This window comes from Bombina bombina, chromosome 8 (assembly GCF_027579735.1).
Source record: "Bombina bombina isolate aBomBom1 chromosome 8, aBomBom1.pri, whole genome shotgun sequence".
Taxonomy (NCBI): Eukaryota; Metazoa; Chordata; class Amphibia; order Anura; family Bombinatoridae; genus Bombina; species Bombina bombina.
This window is the reverse complement of record NC_069506.1, coordinates 56680532-56708014: the sequence shown is the minus strand read 5'-3', so window position 1 is coordinate 56708014 and position 27483 is coordinate 56680532. Positions and strand designations below refer to the sequence as shown.

Below are 27483 nucleotides of genomic sequence, written 5' to 3'. Positions count from 1 at the left end.
CCGGGTACCATTTAAAATAAAAAAACTTCTTGATTGAAGAAACTAAAACTAACACCCTCACTTTACCTCTTCGTAGTATAACACAGGCAAAGAGAATGACTGGGGGTGGAGGGGAAGGGAGGAGCTATATATATAGCTCTGCTGTGGTGCTCTTTGCCACTTCCTGTTAGCAGGAGGATAATATCCCACAAGTAAGGATGAAATCCGTGGACTCGTCGTATCTTGTAGAAGAAACACATAGTGCCCATGTTATTATCAGGTATTATCAGGTAAGTGGACAAGGTTCAGAGCAGATGCCTGTGCAGCACCGCCCACTTGCTCATGCCCGACCAATTGCGCGAGAGCAGTGTCTGTCAATCAATGAATATGTTCGGGGTGATTTACCTTCACCTATGAGGTGGAGGAGATTTGGAAACAGCAGTATTTTCCTTTGCATAAATGTTTTGTAGATGATCCATTTATATAGCCCATCCTGAGTGTTTTGTAATAATGTATAGTTTTGCTTATTTCTAAATAACATTGTGCTGATTTTCAGACTCCTAACCAAGCCCCAAAGTGTTAGATGTATACTGATGTCTACAGATTCTCACTTGCTCCTGTTTGTGTAAAGTTTATTTTCATATGCAGGGGAGGGTCTGCACTTCCTGCTTTCTCAGCCTCTTTCATTGGGTGTCTCAACCTCACCAACAGAGCTAAACTGGGAGCTTCTAAGTAAGTTTATAAAAGGTTTTATACTGGATTTTTGATCAGTATCTGTGCATATTCTTCTTTATAGTAGTGTCTATTACATGCAGTTATAATTAATTTGGTGTACATTGTCCTATAACGATCACTTTCAAGGTTGCAGCCCCCCTCCACCCCTTGATAACTCCCCTAACATGGAGTATACACATAGGGAGAGATAAGTGGTTGGTGAAAAGGAATAAGAAAAAAAAAAAAAAAAGAATAAACAAAGATTAAAAAAAAAATAAGGAACAAGATCTACTTTCTACTTACTTTTGAAGCTTCTGTGAGGATGAGCTTAGAATCTTTCACCAAACACTGCAGAGGTACCGTGACGTCAATTACTTTCGCCTTTTCATTTCTTTTGCTATTATCGGTCACAAATTTTCCGTACCAAGCGTTTAATATTATCAAGCCTGTAGGTCAGAACATACCCAATCAATTTTAAAACTGTGTGATGGAGATGTATAATAACTATTCTCTATACACATTTAAGCTTTTGTCTTTTTACAGATGAATAGCTATTTTACATGGACTATAAGCTCACATATTTTGAAACCAAACATCTAAAGGGACATTTAAGTCAAATAAAAAGTACTTACATAGTGTAAGACTGCTGACGTTAGTGAAAAGGAACACAGCTGAAGCCAATATACTCACATGTACCAAAGCCTCAACAGCTCGGAGAACTGTACTTTATAAAATGGAGCTTAGAAGACTAAGGGCGGTCACTAGGAAGGAAAGAACTGCCCAAAAGTGCTGGCTTAGTTCTATGTGGTAAAACACTAGTTCATATTATTCGCTGAACACAGACTTTATACACAGCTTATGTGTTTAAGCAAAGGTGTTGTATATGCTAAGTGACTATTACGTCCAATTTGATGTTAATGTATAATATGGTGCAAGACTTTGTATATACATCTGTTTGACCATATAATATAACAATCCCCACATATATACACACAAAAGAGAGGGGGGAGGGAGGAGGAGAAAGAGAGAGAGCAAAAGAGAGGGGAGCTAGAGAGAGCAAAAGAGAGGGGGGGAGAGAGAGCAAAAGAGAGAGGGGGGGAAAGAGAGGGGGGGAGAGGGGGAAAAGAGAGGAGAGCAAAAGAGAGGGGGAGAGCGCAAAAGAGAAAGCAGAAAGAGCGTAAAAGAGAGGGGGGGTGAAGAGAGGGGGGAGAGAGAGAGAGAGCAAAAGAGAGGGGGGAGAGAGAGAGAGAGCAAAAGAGAGGGGAGAGAGAGCATAAGAGAGGTGGGGAAAGAGAGGAGGGGTGAAAGAGTGCAAAAGAGAGGAGGAAAGAGAGCAAAAGAGGAGAGAGAGCAAGAGAGAGGAGGAGAGAGAGCAAAAGAGAGGGGGGAGAGAGCAAAAGAAAGGAAGAGAGACAGCAAAAGAGAGGGGGGAGAGAGGGGAGAGAGAGAGCAAAAGAGAGAGGAGAAAGAGAGGGGGGGAAAGAGAGGGGGGAGAGGGGGAAAAGAGAGGAGAGCAAAAGAGAGGGGGAGAGCGCAAAGAGAAAGCAGAAAGAGCGTAAAAGAGAGAGGGGGTGAAGAGAGGGGGGAGAGAGAGAGAGAGCAAAAGAGAGGGGGGAGAGAGAGAGAGAGAGAGAGCAAAAGAGAGGGGAGAGAGAGCAAAAGAGAGGTGGGAAAGAGAGGAGGGGGTGAAAGAGTGCAAAAGAGAGGAGGAAAGAGAGCAAAAGAGAGGAGGAGAGAGAGCAAGAGAGAGGAGGAGAGAGAGCAAAAGAGAGGGGGGGAGAGAGAGAAAGCAAAAGAGAGGGGGGGGGGAGAGAGAGCAAAAGAGGGGGGGAGAGAGAGCAAAAGAGGGGGGGAGAGAGAGCAAAAGAGAGGGAGGAGAGAGAGCAAAAGAGAGGGGGGAGAGAGAGCAAAAGAGAGAGGGGAGAGAGAGCAAAGGAGAGAGGGGAGAGAGAGCAAAAGAGAGGGGGAGAGAGAGCATAAGAGAGGGGGGAGAGAGAGCATAAGAGACGGAGTGAGAGAGAGCAAAAGAGACGGAGTGAGAGAGAGCAAAAGAGACGGAGTGAGGGAGGGCAAAAGAAAGGGGGGAAAGAGAGGGGGGAAAAGAGAGGAGGAGAGAGCAAAAAAGAGGGGGGAGAGCGCAAAAGAGAAAGGAGAAAGAATGCAAAAGAGAGGGGGGGAAGAGAGTGGGGAGAGAGAGCAAAAGAAAGGGGAGAGAGAGAGCAAAAGAGGTGGGGAAAGAGAGCAAAAGAGAGGAGGAGAGAGAGCAAAAGAGAGGAGGAGAGAGAGCAAAAGAGAGGAGGAGAGAGAGCAAAAGAGAGGAGGAGAGAGAAAAAAAGAGAGGGGGGGAGAGAGAGCAAGAAAACGAGAGGGGGGAGAGAGAGCAAGCAAAAGAGAGGGGGAGAGAGAGAAAAAGAGAGGGGGAGAGAGAGAAAAAGAGAGGGGGAGAGAGAGAAAAAGAGAGGGGGAGAGAGAGCAAGCAAAAGAGAGGGGGAGAGAGAGCAAAAGAGAGGGGGGAGAGAGAGCAAAAGAGAGGGGGGAGAGAGAGCAAAAGAGAGGGGGAAAGAGAGAGCAAAAGAGAGGGGGAAAGAGAGAGCAAAAGAGAGGTGGAAAGAGAGAGCAAAAGAGAGGGGGAGAGAGCAAAAGAGAGGGGGAGAGAGCAAATGAGAGGGGGGAGAGAGCAAATGAGAGGGGGGAGAGAGAGCAAAAGAGAGGGGGGAGAGAGAGCAAAAGAGAGGGGGGAGAGAGAGCAAAAGAGAGGGGGAGAGAGAGAGCAAAAGAGAGGGGGAGAGAGAGAGCAAAAGAGAGGGGGAGAGAGAGAGCAAAAGAGAGGGGGAGATAGCATAAAAGAGGGGGGAGAGAGCAAAAGAGATGGGGAGAGAGCAAAAGAGATGAGAGAGAGCAAAAGAGATGGGGAGAGAGCAAAAGAGATGGGGAGAGAGCAAAAGAGACGGGGTGAGAAAGAGCAAAAGAGAGGGGGAGTGAGACAGCAAAAAAGAGGGGAGAAAGAGCAAAAGAAAGGGGAGAGAGCAAAAGAGGGGGGATAGAGAGAGCAAAAGAGAGGGGGGAAAGACAGCATAAGAGAGGGGAGAGAGAGAGCAAAAGAGAGGGGGAGAGAGACAGCAAAAGAGAGGGGAGAAAGAGAGCAAAAGAAAGGTGAGAGCAAAAGAGGGGGGATAGAGAGAGCAAAAGAGAGGGGGAGAGAGAAAGCAAAAGAGATGGGGGAGAGAGAGAGAGCAAATGAGGGGGGAGAGAGAGCAAAAGAGGGGGGAGAGAGAGCAAAAGAGGGGGGAGAGAGAGAGCAAAAGAGAGGGAGAGAGACAGCAAAAGACAGGGGGGAAGGAGAGCAAAAGAGGGGAGAAAGAGCAGGGAGAGAGAGCGAGCAAAAGAGAGGGGGGAGAGAGAGCAAAAGAGAGGGGGAGAGAGAGCAAAATAGAGGGGGGGAAAGAGAGCAAAATAGAGGGGGAGAGAGAGAGCAAAATAGAGGGGGAGAGAGAGCAAAATAGAGGGGGAGAGAGAGCAAAATAGAGGGGGAGAGAGAGCAAAATAGAGGGGGAGAGAGAGCAAAATAGAGGGGGAGAGAGAGCAAAATAGAGGGGGAGAGAGAGCAAAATAGAGGGGGGGGGGGAGAGAGAGCAAAATAGAGGGGGGGGAGAGAGAGCAAAATAGAGGGGGGGGGGGGAGAGAGCAAAATAGAGGGGGGGGGGGAGAGAGCAAAAGAGAGGGGAGGAGAGAGCAAAAGAGAGGGGGGAGAGAGCATAAGAGAGGGAGGAGAGAGAGCATAAGAGAGGGGGAGAGAGAGAGCAAAAGAGACGGAGTGAGAGAGAGCAAAAGAGACGGAGTGAGAGAGAGAGCAAAATAGATGGGTGAGAAAAAGCAAAAGAGGGAGAGAGAGAGAGACAGCAAATGAAAGGGGAGCGAGAGAGCAAAAGAAAGGTGTGAGAGAGCAAAAGAGGGGGATAGAGAGAGCAAAAGAGAGGGGGGGAGAGAGAGAGCAAATGAGAGGGGAGGGAGAGAGCAAATGAGAGGGGGGAGAGAGAGCAAATGAGAGGGGGGAGAGAGAGCAAAAGAGGGGGGATAGAGAGACAGCAAAAGAGAGGGGGAGAGAGCAAAAGGGGGGAGAGATAGCAAAAGAGGAGAGATAGAGAGTTCAAAAGAGAGGGGGAGAGAGAGCAAAAGAGAGGGGGAGAGAGACAGCAAAAGAGAAGGGGGAGATAGCAAATGAAAGGGGGGGGGAGAGAGAGCAAAAGAGGGGGATAAAGAGAGCAAAAGAGAGGGAGAGAGAGCAAAAAGAGAGGGAGAGAGAGAGCAAAAGAGAGGACAGACAGCAAAAGAGAGGTGGAGGGAGAGAGACAGCAAAAGAGAGAGAGCAAAAGAGAGGGAGAGAGAGCAAAAGAGGGGAGAGAGAGCAAAAGAAAGGGGGAAAAGAGAGCAAAAGAGAGGGGGGAAAGAGAGGGAAAGAGAGCAAAAGAGGGGGATAAAGAGAGCAAAAGAGGGGGATAAAGAGAGCAAAATAGAGGGAGAGAGAGCAAAAGAGAGGGAGAGAGAGCAAAAGAGAGGGAGAGAGAGCAAAAGAGAGGGGGAGGGAGAGAGACAGCAAAAGAGAGGGAGAGAGACAGCAAAAGAGAGGGAGCAAAAGAGAGGGGAGAGAGAACAAGAGATGGGGAAAAGAGAGCAAAAGAGGGGGGAAAAGAGAGCAAAAGAGGGGGATAAAGAGAGCAAAAGAGGGAGAGAGAGCAAAAGAGAGGGAGAGAGAGAGCAAAAGAGAGGGGGAGGGAGAGAGAGCAAAAGAGGGGGAAAAGAGAGCAAAAGAGAGGGGGGAAAGAAAGCAAAAGAGAAGGGGGTGAGTGCAAAAGAGAGGGGGGGGAAGAGAGCAAGAGAGAGAGGGGAAGAGAGAGCAGAAGAGAGGGGGGAAGAGAGAGCAGAAGAGAGGGGGGAAGAGAGAGCAGAAGAGAGGGGGGAAGAGAGAGCAGAAGAGAGGGGGAAGAGAGAGCAGAAGAGAGGGGGAAGAGAGAGCAAAAGAGAGGGGGGAAGAGAGAGCAAAAGAGAGGGGGAAGAGAGAGCAAAAGAGGGGGGAAGAGAGAGCAAAAGAGAGGGGGGAAGAGAGAGCAAAAGAGGGGGGAAGAGAGAGCAAAAGAGAGGGGGAAGAGAGAGCAAAAGAGGGGGGAAGAGAGAGCAAAAGAGAGGGGGAAGAGAGAGCAAAAGAGAGGGGGGGAAGAGAGAGCAAAAGAGAGGGGGGGAAGAGAGAGCAAAAGAGAGGGGGGGAAGAGAGAGCAAAAGAGAGGGGGGGAAGAGAGAGCAAAAGAGAGGGGGGAGAGAGAGCAAAAGAGAGGGGGGAGAGAGCAAGGGGTGGAACCGCTATACTGCAAAAAATGGCCCGTGTAATACGGGCTTTAGGACAAGTATATATATTAAATAATTGTACGTGCAAATTACTATATATATATATATATATATATATATATATATATATATATATATATATATATATATATATATATATAGTAATTTGCACATACAATTATTTAATATTTGTGTTTTCAATAGTGGGGTATTAGCGTTGACAAAGGGTATTTTTGAATATTTTTTTGTGGTGAACAACAAACTATGATTTTTTTTTGTTAAAATAGAAATTTGACAAATTTAAACTCTTATAAACTACTAATAGAACAGTTTTTAATTATTTTTTTATTAGAATGTCTCTTTTAAGTATAGCAAGGGAATCAATAAAAAAAGGACAATGGCACAAGTACAAATGGACAAAAAAACAAAACAGTGATCCAAAAGTAAGAGAATTTTGACTGTACCCATTCTTGCTTCCTCAGCTTCTATAATTCTTCTAACAGATTCTTGCATTAAGCGTACCTAAATGTAAGTACAAGAGATTGAAACATAATGACATCAGTCAGATAAATAGCAACAAATTTCAAACCAGTAACTGACACGATGCACAGCTACTCACGTCTGATAAACAATGTACAGGAGTGCCTCTGAGATATGGCGGGTTCGGTTCCAGACACACACATTTTTTGATTTCCCAGTGCATATAAAAGTTATGCTTACATTATACTGTAGTCTATTAAGTTTGCAATAGCATTATGACTAAAAAAAACAATGTACCTTAATTAAAATATACTTAATTGCTAAAAATTGCTAACCATCAGTTGAGCCTTCAGCAAGTCATAATCTTTGTGCTGGTGGTGTGTGTGTCTATGGCGATTTACCACCTGGGTGCAGCTTCTTTTAGCCCAGTAATGCTTTTCACAGAGTAGAACTTTCCTGCCTATTACGGTCAGTCCAGCATCAAAATACCAGGCAATTTCTTTCTGAACAAGGAACACAGCAACCCCAGACGATCATTTCGGCCTTCATTGGGCCTCGTCAGTGAGGTGTAGCCATATTCCTCTAAGCACATTGAGCAAGGAGTCGTCTGGTTTCCCCTTTTTTCATATATATATATATATATATATATATATATATATATATATATATATATATATATATATACACACACACACCGGCCACTTTATTAGGTACACCTTGCTAGTACTGGGCTGGACCCCTTTTGCCTTCAGAACTGCCTTAATTCTTTGTGGCATGGATTTAACAAGGTGTTGGAAACATTCCTCAGAGATTTTAGCCCACATTCACATGAAAGCATCACGCAGTTGCTACAGATTTGACAGCTGCATATCCATGATGCAATTCTCCTGTTCCACCACATCCCAAAGGTGCTCTATTGGATTGAGATCTGGTGACTGTGGAGGCCATTGGAGAACAGTGAACTCATTGTCATGTTCAAGAAACCAGTTTGAGATGATTTGAGCTTTGTGACATGGTGCATTATCCTGCTGGAAGTAGCCATCAGAAGATGGGTACACTGTATTTAAGGGATGTCAATATATACAAAATGTCACCAGCACCTTCTCTTTAAAGCTGTATAATCTTTATTGAAGACATAAAAACAAGCAGCGTTTTGGGGATTAACCCCTTAGTCATGCTGTATGTTACTTACACATAGGTTCACTACTTTTAAAAACAAACTTTTTCGCGCCAGGAAACCCTGTGCATCTCTCTGTCACCATCTAGTGGTGTTATATTCATATTGCATCTTGCAGTGTAATTGTAACAATTTAAAAACAATGTTAATGCTATAACCAACTTACAGACAATAGTAAATGTATTACATAGTTATTCTTAAAAGAATACAATGCACATAAGCACAGCAGCATTATAAACTGTAATCATGACAGGTATAGCAATTATCAACAAGACACTCATGGTGAATGGCAGGTACTCACACAAGCACAATGTCACTTTATAGAGCAGTTGCTCAGTCTCATTCTCTATTGGAATTATTTTCTTTTTCAAGACGAGTGGTTTGTACAAGTTAGAGGTACGGCTATGGGTTCCAACGTTGCCCCAGCATACGCCAATCTCTATATGAATGAATTTGAGGAGAGAATCGTATATGAAGATCAGTTATTCAGAAAACACGGAGCGGTGTGGTGGCGCTACATTGACAACGTGTTTGGCGTGTGGTGGGGCAGCATTGGAACCCTAGAGAACTTTGTCAATGAACTGAATTCAATGGTCAGGGGTCTACCATTCACTATCACTTCATCTTGATACAAGAGTGTCTAAGAATGGTAATATATTAAAATTTGATTTGTACACTAAAGATACAGATAAAAATACACTTCTCAAATATGAAAGTTTCCATCTGAAAAAACTCATTGATTCTTTACTAAAACGCCAACTCCTTAGAGTTAAAAGGATAGTGAGTAAAGAGTCAGATAGGGAGTTAAGGCTTAAAGAGATGGCAAATAAATATCTGGATAGGGGATACCCATTGAGTCTTATAAATAAAAAGATAAGAGAAATAAAGAATCCGATTCCCAGAGAAAATAAATCTGATAATAACAATACAATGGTCTTTGTATCTCAGTACAGCCCTCTCAGTGACAAAATCACTAAGATAATACACAAAAATTGGTGTATACTCATGGACTGTAACCAGCAAGTAGCACTTTTCAAAGAGCCTCCACTTATTGCCTATAGGCGAGTAAAAAGTATCAAAGATCACTTGGTGAAAACAGATGTAGGACCAGGTAACGGAGGTAAACAAACTTACATGGGTAGTAAACAAAAGGGTAGTTACCCTTGTTTAGGCTGCATGAGTTGTAGCTCTATAATTAAAGGAGCTCATTTTTTCCATCCTCATAGTGGCAAAAGATATGAGATCAATGGTTTCAATGTGTAGTCTCACAGGTATCAATGGTTTTTATACCTGTGAGACTACACGTAGTGTTTTTGATCAAGTGTCCATGTTCCCTAGTGTATTTAGGGGAAACAACACAAAAGGTCAGGGAGCGTATGAGCCAACATCGCTCAAACATTAGGAGAAAGAAACTGGATGCTCCCATATCCATACACTTCCTGGAATATGGCCATGGCATTAGCCAATTAAGATGGCAGGTCATAGAGCAAATAAATACACCCAGGAATGGTATGGATAGGGAAAGATTATTAAAACAAAAGGAGATGTGGTGGATCCACAAATTAGAAACGCTCATTCCTAAAGGCCTTAATAGGGACTTTGATCTAACCTGTTTCTTTTGAATAAATGCATCAAGTATAAGATATACATGCATATAATTATATTTTAGTATCTTGTTGGATCTTTGCTCTATACTACAGATTTATCTAAGTGTTTAAACTTCTGTATAAGATAAGTGGTTGATAGGTTACTGGTAAAAAAGGTAAATCACATGTGTTTATGTGCAGTTCAAGTCATTTAGTGTCGAGATTACAGTTTACAATGCTGCTGTGCTTATGTGCATTGTATTCTAATAACATATGAATGAAAAGGGACGCTATGGTAGGAGACCCAGGAGGACCCCACTGCTGACACAAACATAAAAAAGGCAGATTGGAGTTTGTCAAAACCTACTTGAGGAATCCAAAATCCTTTTGGAGAATGTGTTGTGGGACAGACTAAACAAAAACATAAATTATGCATACCTGATAATTTAATTTCCATCTGTGGGAGGGGAGTCCACTGCTACATTCATTACTTGTGGGAATTAAGAACCTGGCCACCAGGAGGAGGCAAAGACACCCCAGCCAAAGGCTCAAATACCTCCCCCAGGACCCCCACTCCGCTCATCCCCCAGTCATTCTGCCAAGGGAACAAGGAACAGTAGGAGAATATCAGGGTAGAAATGGTGCCAGAAGAATAATATTAAATTTAGGTCCAACCCCAGGAGAAACGGGCGGGAGCAGTGAACTCTCCTCCCACAGATGGAAATGAAATTATCAGGTAAGCATAATTTATGTTTTCCATCTTAATGGGAGGAGAGTCCACTGCTTCATTCATTACTTGTGGGAACAAATACCCAAGCTCTTGAGGAGACTGAATGAAAAAAACGGGAGGATAAAAGGAGGCGGACCCTATATTGAGGGCACCACAGCCTGCAGAACCTTTCTCCCAAAAAGCTGCTTCTGCCAAAGCAAAAACAAGAAATTTGTAAAATGTTCAAAAGAATGTAAAGAGGACCAAGAGGCCGCCTTACAAATCTGCTCCATAGAAGCCTCATTCTTAAAGGCCCAATAAGAGGCCACAGCTCTAGTTGAATGAGCCGTAATCCTCAGAGGAGGCTTATGTCCCACTGTCTCAATGCGAAAAGGAGGACACTCCTCAGCCAAAAAGATAAGGAAGTCGAAGAGGCCCTTTGACCCCCACGCTTCCTGGAAAGAGAACAAACAGAGAAAGAAGTTTGTCTAAATTCCTACGTGGCCTGAATATAGGACTTCAAGGCACAAACCACATCCAGAATACATTGAAAGGAACCACAATCTCTTGACTGATTTTGTGAATTGACACAACCTTAGGAAGAAAACCTAACTTGGTTCGTAGAACAGCCTTATCAGCATGGAAATCCAGATAAGGAGGGACACATTGCAAAGCAGTAACCACAGATACTCTGCGCGCAGAAGCAATAGCCCGTAGAAAAGGAACCTTCCAAGACACTAATTTAATAATATCTACTTCATGCATAGGCTCCAACGGAGCCCCTGCAAAACCTAAAGAACAAGATTTAAACTCGAAGGAGGAGCAATAGATCTAAACACAGGCCTGATCCTAGCAGAGCCTTAACAAGTGACTGCACATCAGGAGGCTCAGTGAACCTCTTTTGCAGTAACACAGACGGGGCCGAAATCTGTCCCCTCAGGGGACTTGCAGAAAAGCCCTTCTCCAGATCATCCTGGAGAACAGAATAAGTAGGTCCTCCACACCTTATGATAGATGCGATGAGCAACCAGCTACGAGCTTGAATGAGAGTAAAAATAACACTCTCAGAAAACCCTCTCTTGGCTAGGACTAAGCGTTCAATCTCCACGCAGTCAGCCTCAGAGGCCTAGACATAGATGAACAAGAGACCTTGGTCAGCAGATCCCTGCGACAAGGTAACTTCCACGAAGGAGATAATTACATCCCCACTAGTCTGCGAACCATATCCTTCGTGGCCAAGACGGAGCAATCCGTATCACTGACACCTGCTTAATTTAAGCCACTACACTAGGAAGTAGTGATAACAACCAGAGAAAGATAAATTAGATTGAACCTCCAAGGCACCGCTAATGCATCTGTTAGCTCCACCTGAGGATCCCTGTACCTCGACCCATATCTGGGTAACTTGGAAATGAGACGTCATAAGATTATGTAAATAAATGTTATAACATGTCCACCTTGTTACATCTGACTAAATATTTGGATGTTCGAGTAATCGGACCTATCAATAAGAACCACAGTAACAGAGTATCAAAAAGAGATAGATTACACCTTAAACCAGAATGCTGGGAATATCATCTGGAGTATCAGAGCAAAGAAAACAAATTCTACCTTAAATTGAGGACCTTGAAAAATGAAAGATCTGGGTATGGGCTAGTTATTCTTGATAAAGCTCTTTATAGAGTGAAACGCGTTGAAACTAGTACCATACATTAATTTTTCTTTCCAGGACCTATCATTGCTACGAATCAGTCAACCCGGGTTGTTTCATGAACTTTAACTCTCCCTTTCAATGTGAATAAGTTTGCGTGCATAGCACTAAGAGCAAGCTTCGTATTTAAAGTATCATCACTAAGGTCCCCGTATACAACAAAGAACGGTGGGACAGAATCTGTAAAATTCTTGAGCAAAATTGGTTGGCCGGGCTAAGACGAGCCCCTGAAGTGTCATCTGTGACGTCAGACGCTGAAGTCACGAGGAGTAAACGCTGAGGCTACCAGACAGAAGCTCACTACGGAACACCTTTCCTCTAGAACTCTATTAAGGTACCAAATAAGATACAGTTATACAGGACTGAGACTCCCCATGTGAGCTATATGGAAGTCACTAGAATTTAATGTTGGAAGTAAGAAATATCTCCCTTTGCTCTGTACTAATATAAGAGCGATAGATTTTAGCTACTATTGTTTTAGCTTTACATTGCTGTTTCATACATTAAACTTTGTATATATTTTTAATTTCAGCTTCCCTTGTCATTTAATATCTGTGCAAATACTTGATATATAATCTTAATACTTAATTAGAGGTATCTTAAGCTCTGAGCGCCCTTACTCAATCCACATTTTTCAATTTGTCATAAGATCTTCCTCTTGCAAATCTCCGCAAACACTCGGGATAGAGAGATCAATCCCCCGGATTAAAGCATTGCCTGCTGAGGAAATCCGCTTCCCAGTTGTCCACACCCGGAATGTGGATCTCTGACAGCGAACAAATGTGGGTCTCTGTACACTCCAGAATCCGAGATACTTCCCTCATAGCTAGGGAGCTTCTTGTTCCCCCCTGATGGTTGATGTAATCCACAGAGGATATATTGTCTGATTGAAATCTGATAAACTGGGACGAACCTAGAAGAGGCCAAGCCTTCAGAGCATTATATATATCCCGAAGATCCAAAATGCGATCGGGAAGGAGCTTTTCCTCCTGAGTCCATAGGTCCTGTGCCTTCCTGGCACCCTAAACTGCTACCCATCCTGACAGACTCGCAACCATAGTCACAATCACCCAGGATGGTCTTGAGACGGACATCCCTTGGGACAAGTGATCTGGACAAAAACACCAAGAGAGCGATTCTCTCGATTGGTTGTCCAGAGAAATCTGTTAAGACAGATCTGAATGATCGCCGTTCCACTGCTTCAGCATGCGCAGTTGGAACCTTGCAAAGGAAATGATGTCCATGCTGGACAGCATGAAACCAATCACCTCCATACACCGAGCCACAGATGGCCTTAAGGAGGTCTAGAGGGCAAGACATATTGAAGCTAGCCTGCAACGTCTCTGGTCTGTTAAAAATATTCTCATATCTATGGAGACTATTATAGTACCGAGAATTCGACCCTGGTACTTGATACAAGAGAACTCTCTCTAGATTTATCTTCCATCCATGGGATCGAAGAAGACAGAGAAGAGATTCCGAATGGTCCAATCTCTGAAAAACGTCTTGGAGAATGCTGCGTTGGTCAGGAATCAAACCCGGGTCAACTACTTGGAAGGCAGCTATGCTCGCCACCATACCAGCTAGACCAAACCAAAGATCAATAAACTGGAAGTGCTGGTTCAGGAAAGCAAACCGTAGGAACTGGAATTGGTCCTTGAGGATTGGTACGTAAAGGGATCATCCTTCAAATCTATCGTGGTCATGAACTGCCCTTCTCGAACGAGGGAAAGAAAGGACCTATTGTCTCCCTCTTGAATGAGGGGACATTTAAAAACTTGTTTAAGCACTTCAGGTCCGAATCGGAAGGAAAGTTCCCTCCTTCTTTGGAACCACGAAAAGGTTTGAATAGTATCCCAAACCTCTCACTGCAATAGGCACCGGGACAATAACTCCTAAGAGGACAAATCCCATACGCACCCCAGAAAGGCTTCCCTCCTTTCTGGTCAGGAAGACAGGAGAGAGAGGAGGAACTGCCCTTCGGTGGCTGAGACTTGAAACCTATCTTGCAACCCTGAGCTATGACCTCCAGGACCCATGGATCCTGCACGTCCCTGAACCAAGCAACTGAAAAGAGCAACAGTCTTCCACCTACACGATCCAGAGGAGGACTGGGGAACTCCCTTTCATGCCCACTTAAACTCGGTGGGCTTCTTGCTCTGCTTGGATTTATTCCAGGACTGAACCGGCTTCCAAGAGTTCTTGGTTTGCTCAGGCTTAGCGGAGGACTGCTGACAAGGGCTATATCAAAACAAAAAGAACAAAAATTGTCCCTAAGACTCGTTCATATTCTCTTGTGGTAGAAGGGCACCCTTGCCCCATGTGACCATGGAGATAATTGAGACTAGGCCTGGACCAAACAAAATCAGTCCCTTAAAGGGGAGGGAAAGAAGTTTAGACTTAGAAGTCATATCCGCAGACCATGACTTCAGCCAGAGCCCGATGGGCCTGAACAGAAAAAGCTGAAGCCTTAGCATTTAGGCGAATAATCTGCCTAATAGCATCACAGATAAAATAATTAGCAACCCTCAAGGCCGTAAATCTTTCCTGAGTAACGTCAAGGGGACCTCTCCACCCCGATCAAATCCTATAAGGAGTCACACCAGAAAGGTAGTTTCTCCAGTAACCACGGCAACAGCCGCCTCCGGTTAAAACAAATATCCATATGTTGAAACAACTTTAACAGAGTTTCCATCCTTTATCCCTGGGCTCTTAAAACGAAGAGCTATCCTCAAATGGGATAATAATACGTTTAGCAAGGGTGAAGATAGCGCCATCCCCTTTTAGGGAAGAAACCTCACAACTCCATTGAGAGTCCAGGACCGGGAACGATTTATTAAAGGGAGAAGAGAGGAACAATCCAGTCCCATTCATTCTTAACAATGTTCGCCATCTAACAGGAGCAGGGAAGGATAAGGTACCACCCTGTCCTCAAACTCTATCCAATTTAGGAATCAAAGGTTCCTCAGGCAATTTGGCCTCTGGAACAACTGAATTCGCCAAAAAAACATAATTTATGCTTACCTGATAAATTTATTTCTCTTGTAGTGTATCCAGTCCACGGATCATCCATTACTTGTGGGATATTCTCCTTCCCAACAGGAAGTTGCAAGAGGATTACCCACAGCAGAGCTGCTATATAGCTCCTCCCCTCACTGCCATATCCAGTCATTCGACCGAAACAAGACGAGAAAGGAGAAACCATAGGGTGTAGTGGTGACTGTAGTTTAATTAAAATTTAGACCTGCCTTAAAAGGACAGGGCGGGCCGTGGACTGGATACACTACAAGAGAAATAATTTTATCAGGTAAGCATAAATTATGTTTTCTCTTGTTAAGTGTATCCAGTCCACGGATCATCCATTACTTGTGGGATACCAATACCAAAGCTAAAGTACACGGATGATGGGAGGGACAAGGCAGGAACTTAAACGGAAGGAACCACTGCCTGTAGAACCTTTCTCCCAAAAACAGCCTCCGAAGAAGCAAAAGTGTCAAATTTGTAAAATTTTGAAAAGGTGTGAAGCGAAGACCAAGTCGCAGCCTTGCAAATCTGTTCAACAGAGGCCTCATTTTTAAAGACCCAGGTGGAAGCCACAGCTCTAGTAGAATGAGCTGGAATCCTTTCAGGGGGCTGCTGTCCAGCAGTCTCATAGGCTAAGCGTATTATGCTCCGAAGCCAAAAGGAGAGAGAGGTTGCCGAAGCTTTTTGACCTCTCCTCTGCCCAGAGTAAACGACAAACAGGGCAGATGTTTGACGAAAATCTTTAGTGGCCTGTAAGTAAAACTTCAAGGCACGGACTACGTCTAGATTATGCAAAAGACGTTCCTTCTTTGAAGAAGGATTAGGACACAATGATGGAATAACAATCTCTTGATTGATATTCCTGTTAGAAACCACCTTAGGTAAAAACCCAGCTTTGGTACGCAGAACTACCTTGTCTGAATGAAAAATCAGATAAGGAGAATCACAATGTAAGGCAGATAACTCAGAGACTCTTCGAGCCGAGGAAATAGCCATCAAAAACAGAACTTTCCAAGAAAAAAGTTTAATATCAATGGAATGAAGGGGTTCAAACAGAACTCCCTGAAGAACTTTAAGAACCAAGATTAAGCTCCACGGGGGAGCAACAGTTTTAAACACAGGCTTAATCCTAACCAAAGCCTGACAAAATGCCTGGACGTCTGGAACTTCTGCCAGACGCTTGTGCAAAAGAATAGACAGAGCAGAGATCTGTCCTTTTAAAGAACTAGCTGATAAGCCTTTGTCCAAACCCTCTTGGAGAAAGGACAATATCCTAGGAATCCTAACCTTACTCCATGTGTAACTCTTGGATTCACACCAATAAAGAAATTTACGCCATATCTTATGGTAGATTTTCCTGGTGACAGGCTTCCGAGCCTGTATTAAGGTATCAATGACTGACTCGGAGAAGCCACGCCTTGATAGAATCAAGCGTTCAATCTCCATGCAGTCAGTCTCAGAGAAAGTAGATTTGGATGATTGAAAGGACCTTGTATTAGAAGGTCCTGCCTCAGAGGCAGAGTCCATGGTGGAAGAGATGACATGTCCACTAGGTCTGCATACCAGGTCCTGCGTGGCCACGCAGGCGCTATCAGAATCACTGATGCTCTCTCCTGTTTGATTTTGGCAATAAGTCGAGGGAGCAGAGGAAACGGTGGAAACACATAGGCCAGGTTGAAGAACCAAGGAGCTGCTAGAGCATCTATCAGCGTTGCTCCTGGGTCCCTGGACCTGGATCCGTAACAAGGAAGCTTGGCGTTCTGGCGAGACGCCATGAGATCCAGTTCTGGTTTGCCCCAACGATGGACCAGTTGAGCAAACACCTCCGGATGGAGTTCCCACTCCCCCGGATGAAAAGTCTGACGACTTAGAAAATCCGCCTCCCAGTTCTCTACGCCTGGGATGTGGATCGCTGACAAGTGGCAAGAGTGAGACTCTGCTCAGCGAATTATCTTTGAGACTTCTAACATCGCTAGGGAACTCCTGGTTCCCCCTTGATGGTTGATGTAAGCCACAGTCGTGATGTTGTCCGACTGAAATCTGATGAACCTCAGTGTTGCTAACTGAGGCCAAGCTAGAAGAGCATGGAATATTGCTCTTAACTCCAGAATATTTATTGGGAGGAGTTTCGCCTCCTGAGTCCACGATCCCTGAGCCTTCAGGGAGTTCCAGACTGCGCCCCAACCTAGAAGGCTGGCATCTGTTGTTACAATCGTCCAATCTGGCCTGCGAAAGGTCATACCCTTGGACAGATGGACCCGAGAAAGCCACCAGATAAGAGAATCTCTGGTCTCTTGATCCAGATATAGTAGAGGGGATAAATCTGAGTAATCCCCATTCCACTGACTTAGCATGCATAATTGCAGCAGTCTGAGATGCAGGCGCGCAAATGGCACTATGTCCATTGCCGCTATCATTAAGCCGATTACTTCCATGCACTGAGCCACTGACGGGCGTGGAATGGAATGAAGGACACGGCAAGCATTTAGAAGTTTTGATAACCTGGACTCCGTCAGGTAAATTTTCATCTCTACAGAATCTATAAGAGTCCCTAGGAAGGAGACTCTTGTGAGTGGTGATAGAGAACTCTTTTCCACGTTCACTTTCCACCCATGCGACCTCAGAAATGCCAGAACTATCTCTGTATGAGACTTGGCAATTTGAAAGCTTGACGCCTGTATCAGGATGTCGTCTAGATACGGAGCCACCGCTATGCCTCGCGGTCTTAGAACCGCCAGAAGTGAGCCCAGAACCTTTGTAAAAATTCTCGGGGCAGTGGCCAACCCGAAGGGAAGAGCTACAAATTGGTAATGCCTGTCTAGAAAGGCAAACCTTAGGAACCGATGATGATCTTTGTGAATCGGTATGTGAAGGTAGGCATCCTTTAAGTCCACTGTGGTCATGTACTGACCCTCTTGGATCATGGGTAGGATGGTCCGAATAGTTTCCATTTTGAATGATGGAACTCTGAGGAATTTGTTTAAGATCTTTAGATCCAAGATTGGTCTGAAGGTTCCTTCTTTTTTGGGAACCACAAACAGATTTGAATAAAATCCCTGTCCTTGTTCCGTCCGTGGAACTGGATGGATCACTCCCATTACTAGGAGGTCTTGCACACAGCTTAGGAATGCCTCTTTCTTTATCTGGTTTGATGATAACCTTGAAAGATGAAATCTCCCTTGTGGAGGAGAAGCTTTGAAGTCCAGAAGATATCCCTGAGATATGATCTCCAACGCCCAGGGATCCTGAACATCTCTTGCCCACGCCTGGGCGAAGAGAGAAAGTCTGCCCCCAACTAGATCCGTTTCCGGATAGGGGGCCGTTCCTTCATGCTGTCTTGGGGGCAGCAGCAGGCTTCTGGCCTGCTTGCCCTTGTTCCAGGACTGGTTAGGTTTCCAGGCCTGTCTGGAATAAGCAACAGTTCCCTCTTGTTTTGAAGAGGAGGAAGTTGATGCTGCTCCTGCCTTGAAATTTCGAAAGGCACGAAAATTAGACTGTTTGGCCTTTGATTTGGCCCTGTCCTGAGGAAGGGTATGACCCTTGCCTCCAGTAATGTCAGCAATAATTTCCTTCAAGCCAGGCCCGAATAAGGTCTGCCCCTTGAAAGGAATGTTGAGCAATTTAGACTTTGAAGTCACGTCAGCTGACCAGGATTTAAGCCATAGCGCCCTACGCGCCTGGATGGCGAATCCGGAATTCTTAGCCGTTAGTTTAGTCAAATGAACAATGGCATCAGAAACAAATGAGTTAGCTAGCTTAAGCGTTCTAAGCTTGTCAATAATTTCATTCAATGGAGCTGTCTGGATGGCCTCTTCCAGGGCCTCAAACCAGAATGCCGCCGCAGCAGTGACAGGCGCAATGCATGCAAGGGGCTGTAAAATAAAACCTTGTTGAATAAACATTTTCTTAAGGTAACCCTCCAATTTTTTATCCATTGGATCTGAAAAAGCACAACTGTCCTCAACCGGGATAGTGGTACACTTTGCTAAAGTAGAAACTGCTCCCTCCACCTTAGGGACCGTCTGCCATAAGTCCCGTGTAGTGGCGTCTATGGGAAACATTTTTCTAAATATTGGAGGTGGGGAAAAGGGCACACCCACTCCTTGCTAATAATTTCTGTAAGCCTTTTAGGTATAGGAAAAACGTCAGTACACACCGGCACCGCATAGTATCTATCCAGCCTACACAATTTCTCTGGAATTGCAACTGTGTCATTCAGAGCAGCTAGTATCAGACATGGCTCTAACAGCATTTGCACGCTCTGTATCTCTCCTAACCCCAGAGCTATCGCACTTGCCTCTTAATTCAGGCAATCTAGATAATACCTCTGACAGGGTATTATTCATGATTGCAGCCATGTCCTGCAAGGTAATCGCTATGGGCGTCCCTGATGTAATTGGCGCCATATTAGCGTGCGTCCCCTGAGCGGGAGGCGAAGGGTCTGACACGTGGGGAGAGTTAGTCGGCATAACTTCCCCCTCGACAGAACCCTCTGGTGATAATTCTTTTATAGATAAAGACTGATCTTTACTGTTTAAGGTGAAATCAATAAATTTAGTACACATTCTCCTATGGGGCTCCACCATGGCTTTCAAACATAATGAACAAGTAGGTTCCTCTGTGTCAGACATGTTTAAACAGACTAGCAATGAGACTAGCAAGCTTGGAAAACACTTTAAAATAAGTTTACAAGCAATATAAAAAACGTTACTGCGCCTTTAAGAAACACAAATTTTCCCAAATTTTGAAAAAACAGTGAAAAAATGCAGTTACACTAACGAAATTTTTACAGTGTATGTAATAAGTTAGCAGAGCATTGCACCCACTTGCAAATGGATGATTAACCCCTTAATACCAAAAACGGAATAACAAATGACAAAAACGTTTTTTAAACAGTCACAACAACTGCCACAGCTCTACTGTGGCTTTTTACCTCCCTCAATACGACTTTTGAATCCTTTTGGGCCCTCCAGAGAAGTCCTGGATCATGCAGGAAGAAGCTGGATGTCTGTGTCTGTAATTTTCGCTGTGCAAAAAAAACGCCAAAATAGGCCCCTCCCACTCATATTACAACAGTGGGAAGCCTCAGGGAACTATTTCTAGGCAAAATTCAAGCCAGCCATGTGGAAAAAACTAGGCCCCAATAAGTTTTATCACCAAACATATGTACAAAACGATTAAACATGCCAGCAAACGTTTTAAAATACACTTTTATAAGAGTATGTATCTCTATTAATAAGCCTGATACCAGTCGCTATCACTGCATTTAAGGCTTTACTTACATTACTTCGGTATCAGCAGCATTTTCTAGCAAATTCCATCAGTAGAAAAATATTTTAACTGCACATACCTTATTGCAGGAAAACCTGCACGCTATTCCCCCTCTGAAGTTACCTCACTCCTCAGAAAATGTGAGAACAGCAAAGGATCTTAGTTACTTCTGCTAAGATCATAGAAAACGCAGGCAGATTCTTCTTCTAAATACTGCCTGAGATAAACAGTACACTCCGGTACCATTTAAAAATAACAAACTTTTGATTGAAGAAATAAACTAAGTATAAAACACCACAGTCCTCTTACGACCTCCATCTTAGTTGAGAGTTGCAAGAGAATGACTGGATATGGCAGTGAGGGGGGAGTTATATAGCAGCTCTGCTGTGGGTGATCCTCTTGCAACTTCCTGTTGGGAAGGAGAATATCCCACAAGTAATGGATGATCCGTGGACTGTATACACTTAACAAGAGAAACTTCCTTTAGAAGAAAGCGCAAATTCCTAAAACTAAAGTCTGGTTCCTCCGCAGTCGGAGGTTCAGAGGCAGCAGACTCCGACCCAGAATGTTTATACTCTGAAGTCTCAGAAAGAACTTCATCCTCTGATAACCCTATCATTTAAATCCAATAAATTATCTGATGTACTCTGGGAAGGAGTGCAATATGTAACCTTTCGCTTGCGCAAAATAAAGAATTAAAGGTGCACAATGCAGGACTGTCCCTGCTATGAAAAAAAGCACGCCAAGCTTGTAAGCTGCATGGCTCTCAAAGTGAAAGCGAAAGCTGTATATTCCATAACAGCCTATGAACCTCACACATAAAAGCAGCATAAAATCAAATAAACATAAGATTATTCCCCCCTGCTCAAGAATCCATCTCCAGAGATATTAACCCTTGATTCTATACAGATAAAAGGAGTCACACTGTGACCCTGTCTTCTAGTGTTATCATACATGAATAAAAAATTAAACGATCTTACCAGAATCTATGCTGTGGAACAGGAACACGGCCTTTCAAGTGTGACAGGTTAGTAGCATTGCTCCTGACATGGACTTGAGAGCAGAAAGCAGGCAGCAAAACTCGTCAACGCTAATTGCTTATGGAGCTGTTAACATGAGTCGGGATGGTTTCGCAGAAAGACTCTCCCTGCATCTCCGGACTCTAACTTTCACCCATGCTCTCACTGAGAGGCTGACAGGACTAGTTAAAACTCCAGTCCCATTGCGAAGAGTACTACCCTCCATAAGAGACTACTCCAAATCTTCCGACACTTCTCTGCCAACCTCCTGTGACAAAAGGCAAAGAATGACTGGGGGATGAGGGGAGTGGGGGAGGTATTTGAGCTTTTGGCTGGGGTGTCTTTGCCTCCTCCTGGCAGCCAGATTCTTAATTCTCACAAGTAATTAATGAAGCAGTTGACTCTCCTCCCATTAAGATGGAAATTACAGCTTTTTGGTAAAGCCCATCATTCTGTTTAAAAAAAAAAAGAAATGAGGCTTTTAAAGAAAAGAATACAGTCCCTACAGTCAATCATGGTGGGAGTTCACTGATGTTTTGGGGTTGCTTTGCTGCTTCAGGCAACGGATGTCTTGACTATGTGCATGGCACTATGAAATTTGAAGACTACCAAAGAATTCTGTGGTGCAATGTAGGGTCCAGTGTCAGAAAGTTGGGTCTCCGTCAGAGGTCATGGGTCTTAGAGCAGGACAATGACCCAAAGCACACGTCAAAAAGCACCCAGAAATGGTTTAAGACAAAGCCTGGAGAGTACTGAACTGGCAAGCCAGTCCAGATCTCAAAACAGCAGTTAGGAAAAGGAACCATTCCAATCTGAGAGACCTGGAACAGTTGGCGAAAGAAGAGTGGTCCAAAATTTCAGTAGAGAGGTGTAAGAAACTCATTAATGGTTACAGGAAGCAATTGATTTCAGTTATTTTTTCCAAGGTGTGTGCTACCAAATATTAAATTGAGGGTGCCAATAATTAATTTTGTCCAGTACATTTTTGGAGGTTTGCACGGAATGTGTCAGATTTGGCTTTTTTTCTCTCCACTTTTTTGTGTCATACCAATACAAACAAAATAAATAAACAGGAGAATGCCTAAACATTTGTAATTGCAACCATTTTCTGGGCGAAGTGTTGCATTATCTGACAAAAATGCATGTGTGCCAATATTTTTGCCCATGACTGTGTGTGTGTGTATATATATATATATATATATATATATATATATATATATATATATAAAAAAATATCTGAGTGTTTGTATGTATATGTATACATGTATATATATATATATATATATATATATATATGTGCTTGTGTGTGTGTAATACAGGTGGCCCTCGTTTTACAACGGTTCAATTTACACCGTTTCAGAATAACAACCTTTTTTCCCAGTCATGTGACTGCTATTGAAAAGCATTGAGAAGCAGTGAATTTATTAAAATAGCCAGAAGGTGGAGCAAAGCCAAGCAAGCTGAAATTATTCAGTTTAACCAGACCTGAGATATCGAGCAGATTTCAAAGGAACAAGATCTTCCTGTCTATAACTCAGTCCAGATTGGAATGCATAGAAAGAACTGTTTGCAGAAAAATGCAAGTGAAGTCTGTGTTGTGTGATTATTTTATTAGGTTTATAATGCTGTTTAGCAAATGTTTTTGTTCATTTAACTTAGTTTAATTATATATTCTGTGTTGTGTGATTGTTTTATTAGGTTTATAATGCTGTTTAGCATTTAAAGTCTTCATTTCAAAGCTTTTAAAATAATGTATTAGATGTTACTTATGACAATTTTGGGAGGGGCCTGGAACCTATCTCCCTCACTTCCCATTGACTTACATTATAAACTGGGTTTCAATTTACATCGGTTTCGATTTACAACCATTCCTTCTGGAACCTAACCCCGGCGTAAACTGAGGGCTACCTGTATATATATATATATATATATATATATATATATATATATATATATATAAATATAAATAAATATATGTGTGCGTCTATATGTTGCAGTATCTGCGAAGCGCAATAAAACGAGGTACACCTGTATATTGTAAGCTTATGCTTCATTACACATTGCATTTTACTTGGAGTAAATAGCTTGTAATTTTAAACAACTTTCCAATTTACCTCTAATTAATTTACTTTTTTTTCTTTTGCTATCATTTGTTGAATAGCATACCTAGGGTAGCCTCAGGAGCAGCAACACACCACTGGGAGCTAGCTGCTGATTGGTAGCTGCACATATATGACTCATCAGCTAGCTCCCAGTAGTGAATTGCTGCTCATTCAACAAAAGGATACCAAGAGAATGAAGCAAATTTGATAACAGAAGTAAATTAAATAGTTGTTTATAATCGTAAGCTCTATCTGAATCATAAACAAAAAAAATATCTGAGTTACATAGTATTGTTGTTTCGCAATGAAGGGCAAATATCACAACAATAACATTAAAGGGACATGCCAGTCAAAATGTAAATGCACATAGATGAATAACATGTTTGAATACAAACGCATTTGTAATACACATGTAATGGCAGAAATGCTTCTAATAAAAGTTATCACTGTTTTACTGTTAACATTTTTCTCTGCACATGCATGTGCACGTGATATATAACTAGATATTCTCAGTGCACCAGCATTTTAAATATTACAGCTGCTCAGGGCACCAGTGGGGCTTGTAGCATTGTCAGCAATTAACAAATTGAGTTATTACCAGACGGTACAAGCACCTTGTGATCAAGTGCTGTGTTAAAAATGCTGGTGCACGGGGCATACTTAAATACACGCTTGAAACAGCTACAGTTTTTTTTTAGAAGGATTTTTGCTACAGAAAATAAAATTGAACGGAGGGATTGGGAGCTACACTACAGAAAAGTGGTGGAAATGAAGGGGTAGGGGTGCCCTAACTAATGATCGCCGGAGGGGTGTAGGGACCACTACACTACAGATTTTTTTTTTTTAAATAAAAAGTCAAATAAAAATATGTATATATTAAGTACTGGCAGACAGCTGCCAGCACCTAAAGATGGTTGCCTTTAGTGGGAGGGTTAGAGAGCTATCAGGGTGGTGGGTAGGGTTGAGGAGGAACAGTAAGTACACTGCAGGAAAAAAATATAAATGTAAAAAGAAAATACCAATAATAAAAAAACAACAAACATAAACTGCATACTTTCAGACGGTCTGCTAGTACCCAAGATGGTGGGGGGAAGAGAGCAGTTTGGGAGTGATCAGGGGATGGGAGGCTAATCCCTACACTACAGCTAAACTTTATCTTACAAGATACTCTTAATTAACCCTTTCACTGCCGGGAATAATAAAAGTGTGGTGCGCAGCTGCAATTAGCGGCCTTCTAATTACCAAAAACCAATAGGGAATAGCATGTCTGCTATTTATGAACAAAGGGGATCCCAGAGAAGCTTTTACAATCATGTGTGTAGTGATTGCACAAGCGGTATTTAAATAATTTCAGTGAGAAACACAAAGTTTGTGAAAAAATATATATATTTGTTTTTATAAGATCACATTTGTCGGTGAAATGATGGCATGAAATATATCAAAATGGGTCTAGATCAATACTTTGGGTTGTCTACTTAAAAAAAAAAATACAGTTTTGACAGGTAAATGAAAAATACCGGCTCTATTTCTGTTTAAATCGAGTGATAGCAAAAATTCTCTGGTATTTTGGGCAAGTTCTTCTCTGAAATTCCCAGTAACGAAGGGGTTAACCAAGTGTTTCATATTCACACTGTATACATGCACTTTTTTTTGGTTTAAACTAAGCATTTTTGTTCTTATTCAGCAGTTGGCCTCCAATCAAAAGCCACCTCGTTTTACTCGTATTTGTTTTATGAAGCGTTTCTTGCAGAGGTAAATATTTACTGTATGCATCTTTTATATATTTTCTTTACTTACTGCGGCCTCTGCCTCTTGTTTCTTCTGTAATATATCACTAGCTGAACACTCTCTGTGTTTTTCTAACTCCCTGTATAACAAAAAAGAAAGAAAAAAAAAATATGCACATAAACAAGAAAACATTACATAAATGTGAAAACAATATTAAAATATTACAATAAAACACTCAGCACAATATACTTGTTTCTATATGTATCCCCAATGAAGCTCATGTCATTTAAATAGTTAGCTAATTATAGAAATGATGAATTATGGAATTAAAGACATTCTTAAATTTAAATGAAATTTCTCTTGTTTTTGTGCAAAAATTGCGTTTGCCTAGGCAGGGGTCAAGTTGAGTGGGAACCGAGTTCCTGCACTATTTTTGCAGGAGGAACTTAGTTCCCTCTGGACAGAGAACAGAAACGCTTTAGTAAACACTGCTGCTGGGAGGAGCTGGAGCACAGTCTGGCTAGAGGGATAGTGAGATCCTCTAGTAATGGGTAGTAACACTTACTACAACAAATTAAATGCAAGCCTGTCAGTGGTCCTGCTGTGTGGAACACATGGTGCCTACATTTCTGTGTGGCTTTCTCTGTGGTTATTTAGTTCCCCTTAACAAAAATAGGACAATTGCACCTTAAGTGGGTGAGACTCTGTGACAGAGGAGGATTCTCAGACCCAAAGGCAACTATTCAATATTTCATTGGAATTAATTTGCTTTTATTAACCAAAGTGTATAGATTATATACAAGTAAATACAGCATGTGTATACATATACATACACACACACACACATATATATATATATATATATATATATATATATACACTGTATATAAAAGTAAATTTTTCTATGGTATGACGAGTCCACGGATTCATCCTTTACTTGTGGGATATTATCCTCCTGCTAACAGGAAGTGGCAAAGAGCACCACAACAGAGTGGTCTATATAGCTCCTCCCTTAGCTCCACCCCCCAGTCATTCGACCGAAGGTACAGGAAGAAAAAGGATTAACTACAATGTGCAGAGGTGACTGAAGTTTAAAATAAAAAAATATAATTTGTCTTAAAATGACAGGGCGGGCCGTGGACTCGTCGTACCATAGAATAAATTAATTTATCAGGTAAGCATAAATTTACTTTTCTTCTATAAGGTACGACGAGTCCACGGATTCATCCTTTACTTGTGGGATACAATACCAAAGCTACAGGACACGGATGAACGGGAGGGACAAGACAGATGGTTAAACAGAAGGCACCACTGCTTGAAGAACTTTTCTCCCAAAAATAGCCTCCAAAGAACCAAAAGTATCAAATTTGGAAAATTTGGAAAAGGTATGAAGCGAATGAAGAGCTTGGAAGATGGTTAAAAACAGAATTTATGTTTACCTGATAAATTTCTTTCTCCAACGGTGTGTCCGGTCCACGGCGTCATCCTTACTTGTGGGATATTCTCTTCCCCAACAGGAAATGGCAAAGAGCCCAGCAAAGCTGGTCACATGATCCCTCCTAGGCTCCGCCTACCCCAGTCATTCGACCGACGTTAAGGAGGAATATTTGCATAGGAGAAACCATATGGTACCGTGGTGACTGTAGTTAAAGAAAATAAAATATCAGACCTGATTAAAAAAACCAGGGCGGGCCGTGGACCGGACACACCGTTGGAGAAAGAAATTTATCAGGTAAACATAAATTCTGTTTTCTCCAACATAGGTGTGTCCGGTCCACGGCGTCATCCTTACTTGTGGGAACCAATACCAAAGCTTTAGGACACGGATGAAGGGAGGGAGCAAATCAGGTCACCTAAATGGAAGGCACCACGGCTTGCAAAACCTTTCTCCCAAAAATAGCCTCAGAAGAAGCAAAAGTATCAAACTTGTAAAATTTGGTAAAAGTGTGCAGTGAAGACCAAGTCGCTGCCCTACATATCTGATCAACAGAAGCCTCGTTCTTGAAGGCCCATGTGGAAGCCACAGCCCTAGTGGAATGAGCTGTGATTCTTTCGGGAGGCTGCCGTCCGGCAGTCTCGTAAGCCAATCTGATGATGCTTTTAATCCAAAAAGAGAGAGAGGTAGAAGTTGCTTTTTGACCTCTCCTTTTACCTGAATAAACAACAAACAAGGAAGATGTTTGTCTAAAATCCTTTGTAGCATCTAAATAGAATTTTAGAGCGCGAACAACATCCAAATTGTGCAACAAACGTTCCTTCTTTGAAACTGGTTTTGGACACAGAGAAGGTACGATAATCTCCTGGTTAATGTTTTTGTTAGAAACAACTTTTGGAAGAAAACCAGGTTTAGTACGTAAAACCACCTTATCTGCATGGAACACCAGATAAGGAGGAGAACACTGCAGAGCAGATAATTCTGAGACTCTTCTAGCAGAAGAAATCGCAACTAAAAACAAAACTTTCCAAGATAATAACTTAATATCAACGGAATGTAAGGGTTCAAACGGAACCCCCTGAAGAACTGAAAGAACTAAATTGAGACTCCAAGGAGGAGTCAAAGGTTTGTAAACAGGCTTGATTCTAACCAGAGCCTGAACAAAGGCTTGAACATCTGGCACAGCTGCCAGCTTTTTGTGAAGTAAT

At 42.6% G+C, this 27483-nt stretch overlaps 1 protein-coding gene across 1 annotated transcript in view; it reads right to left on the bottom strand.

Annotated features, from left to right (window-relative positions):
* The window catches only part of DNAJC11 (DnaJ heat shock protein family (Hsp40) member C11), a 524045-nt gene that overhangs the window by 41711 nt on the left and 454851 nt on the right, over positions 1-27483 (bottom strand). The window contains exons 12-14 of the mRNA XM_053690381.1: positions 24910-24979; positions 6498-6555; positions 997-1139 (exon numbers count right to left, since the gene is read on the bottom strand). Of these exons, the coding sequence (XP_053546356.1) occupies positions 997-1139; positions 6498-6555; positions 24910-24979 (271 nt within the window). The remainder of the gene's footprint in view (positions 1-996; positions 1140-6497; positions 6556-24909; positions 24980-27483) is intronic.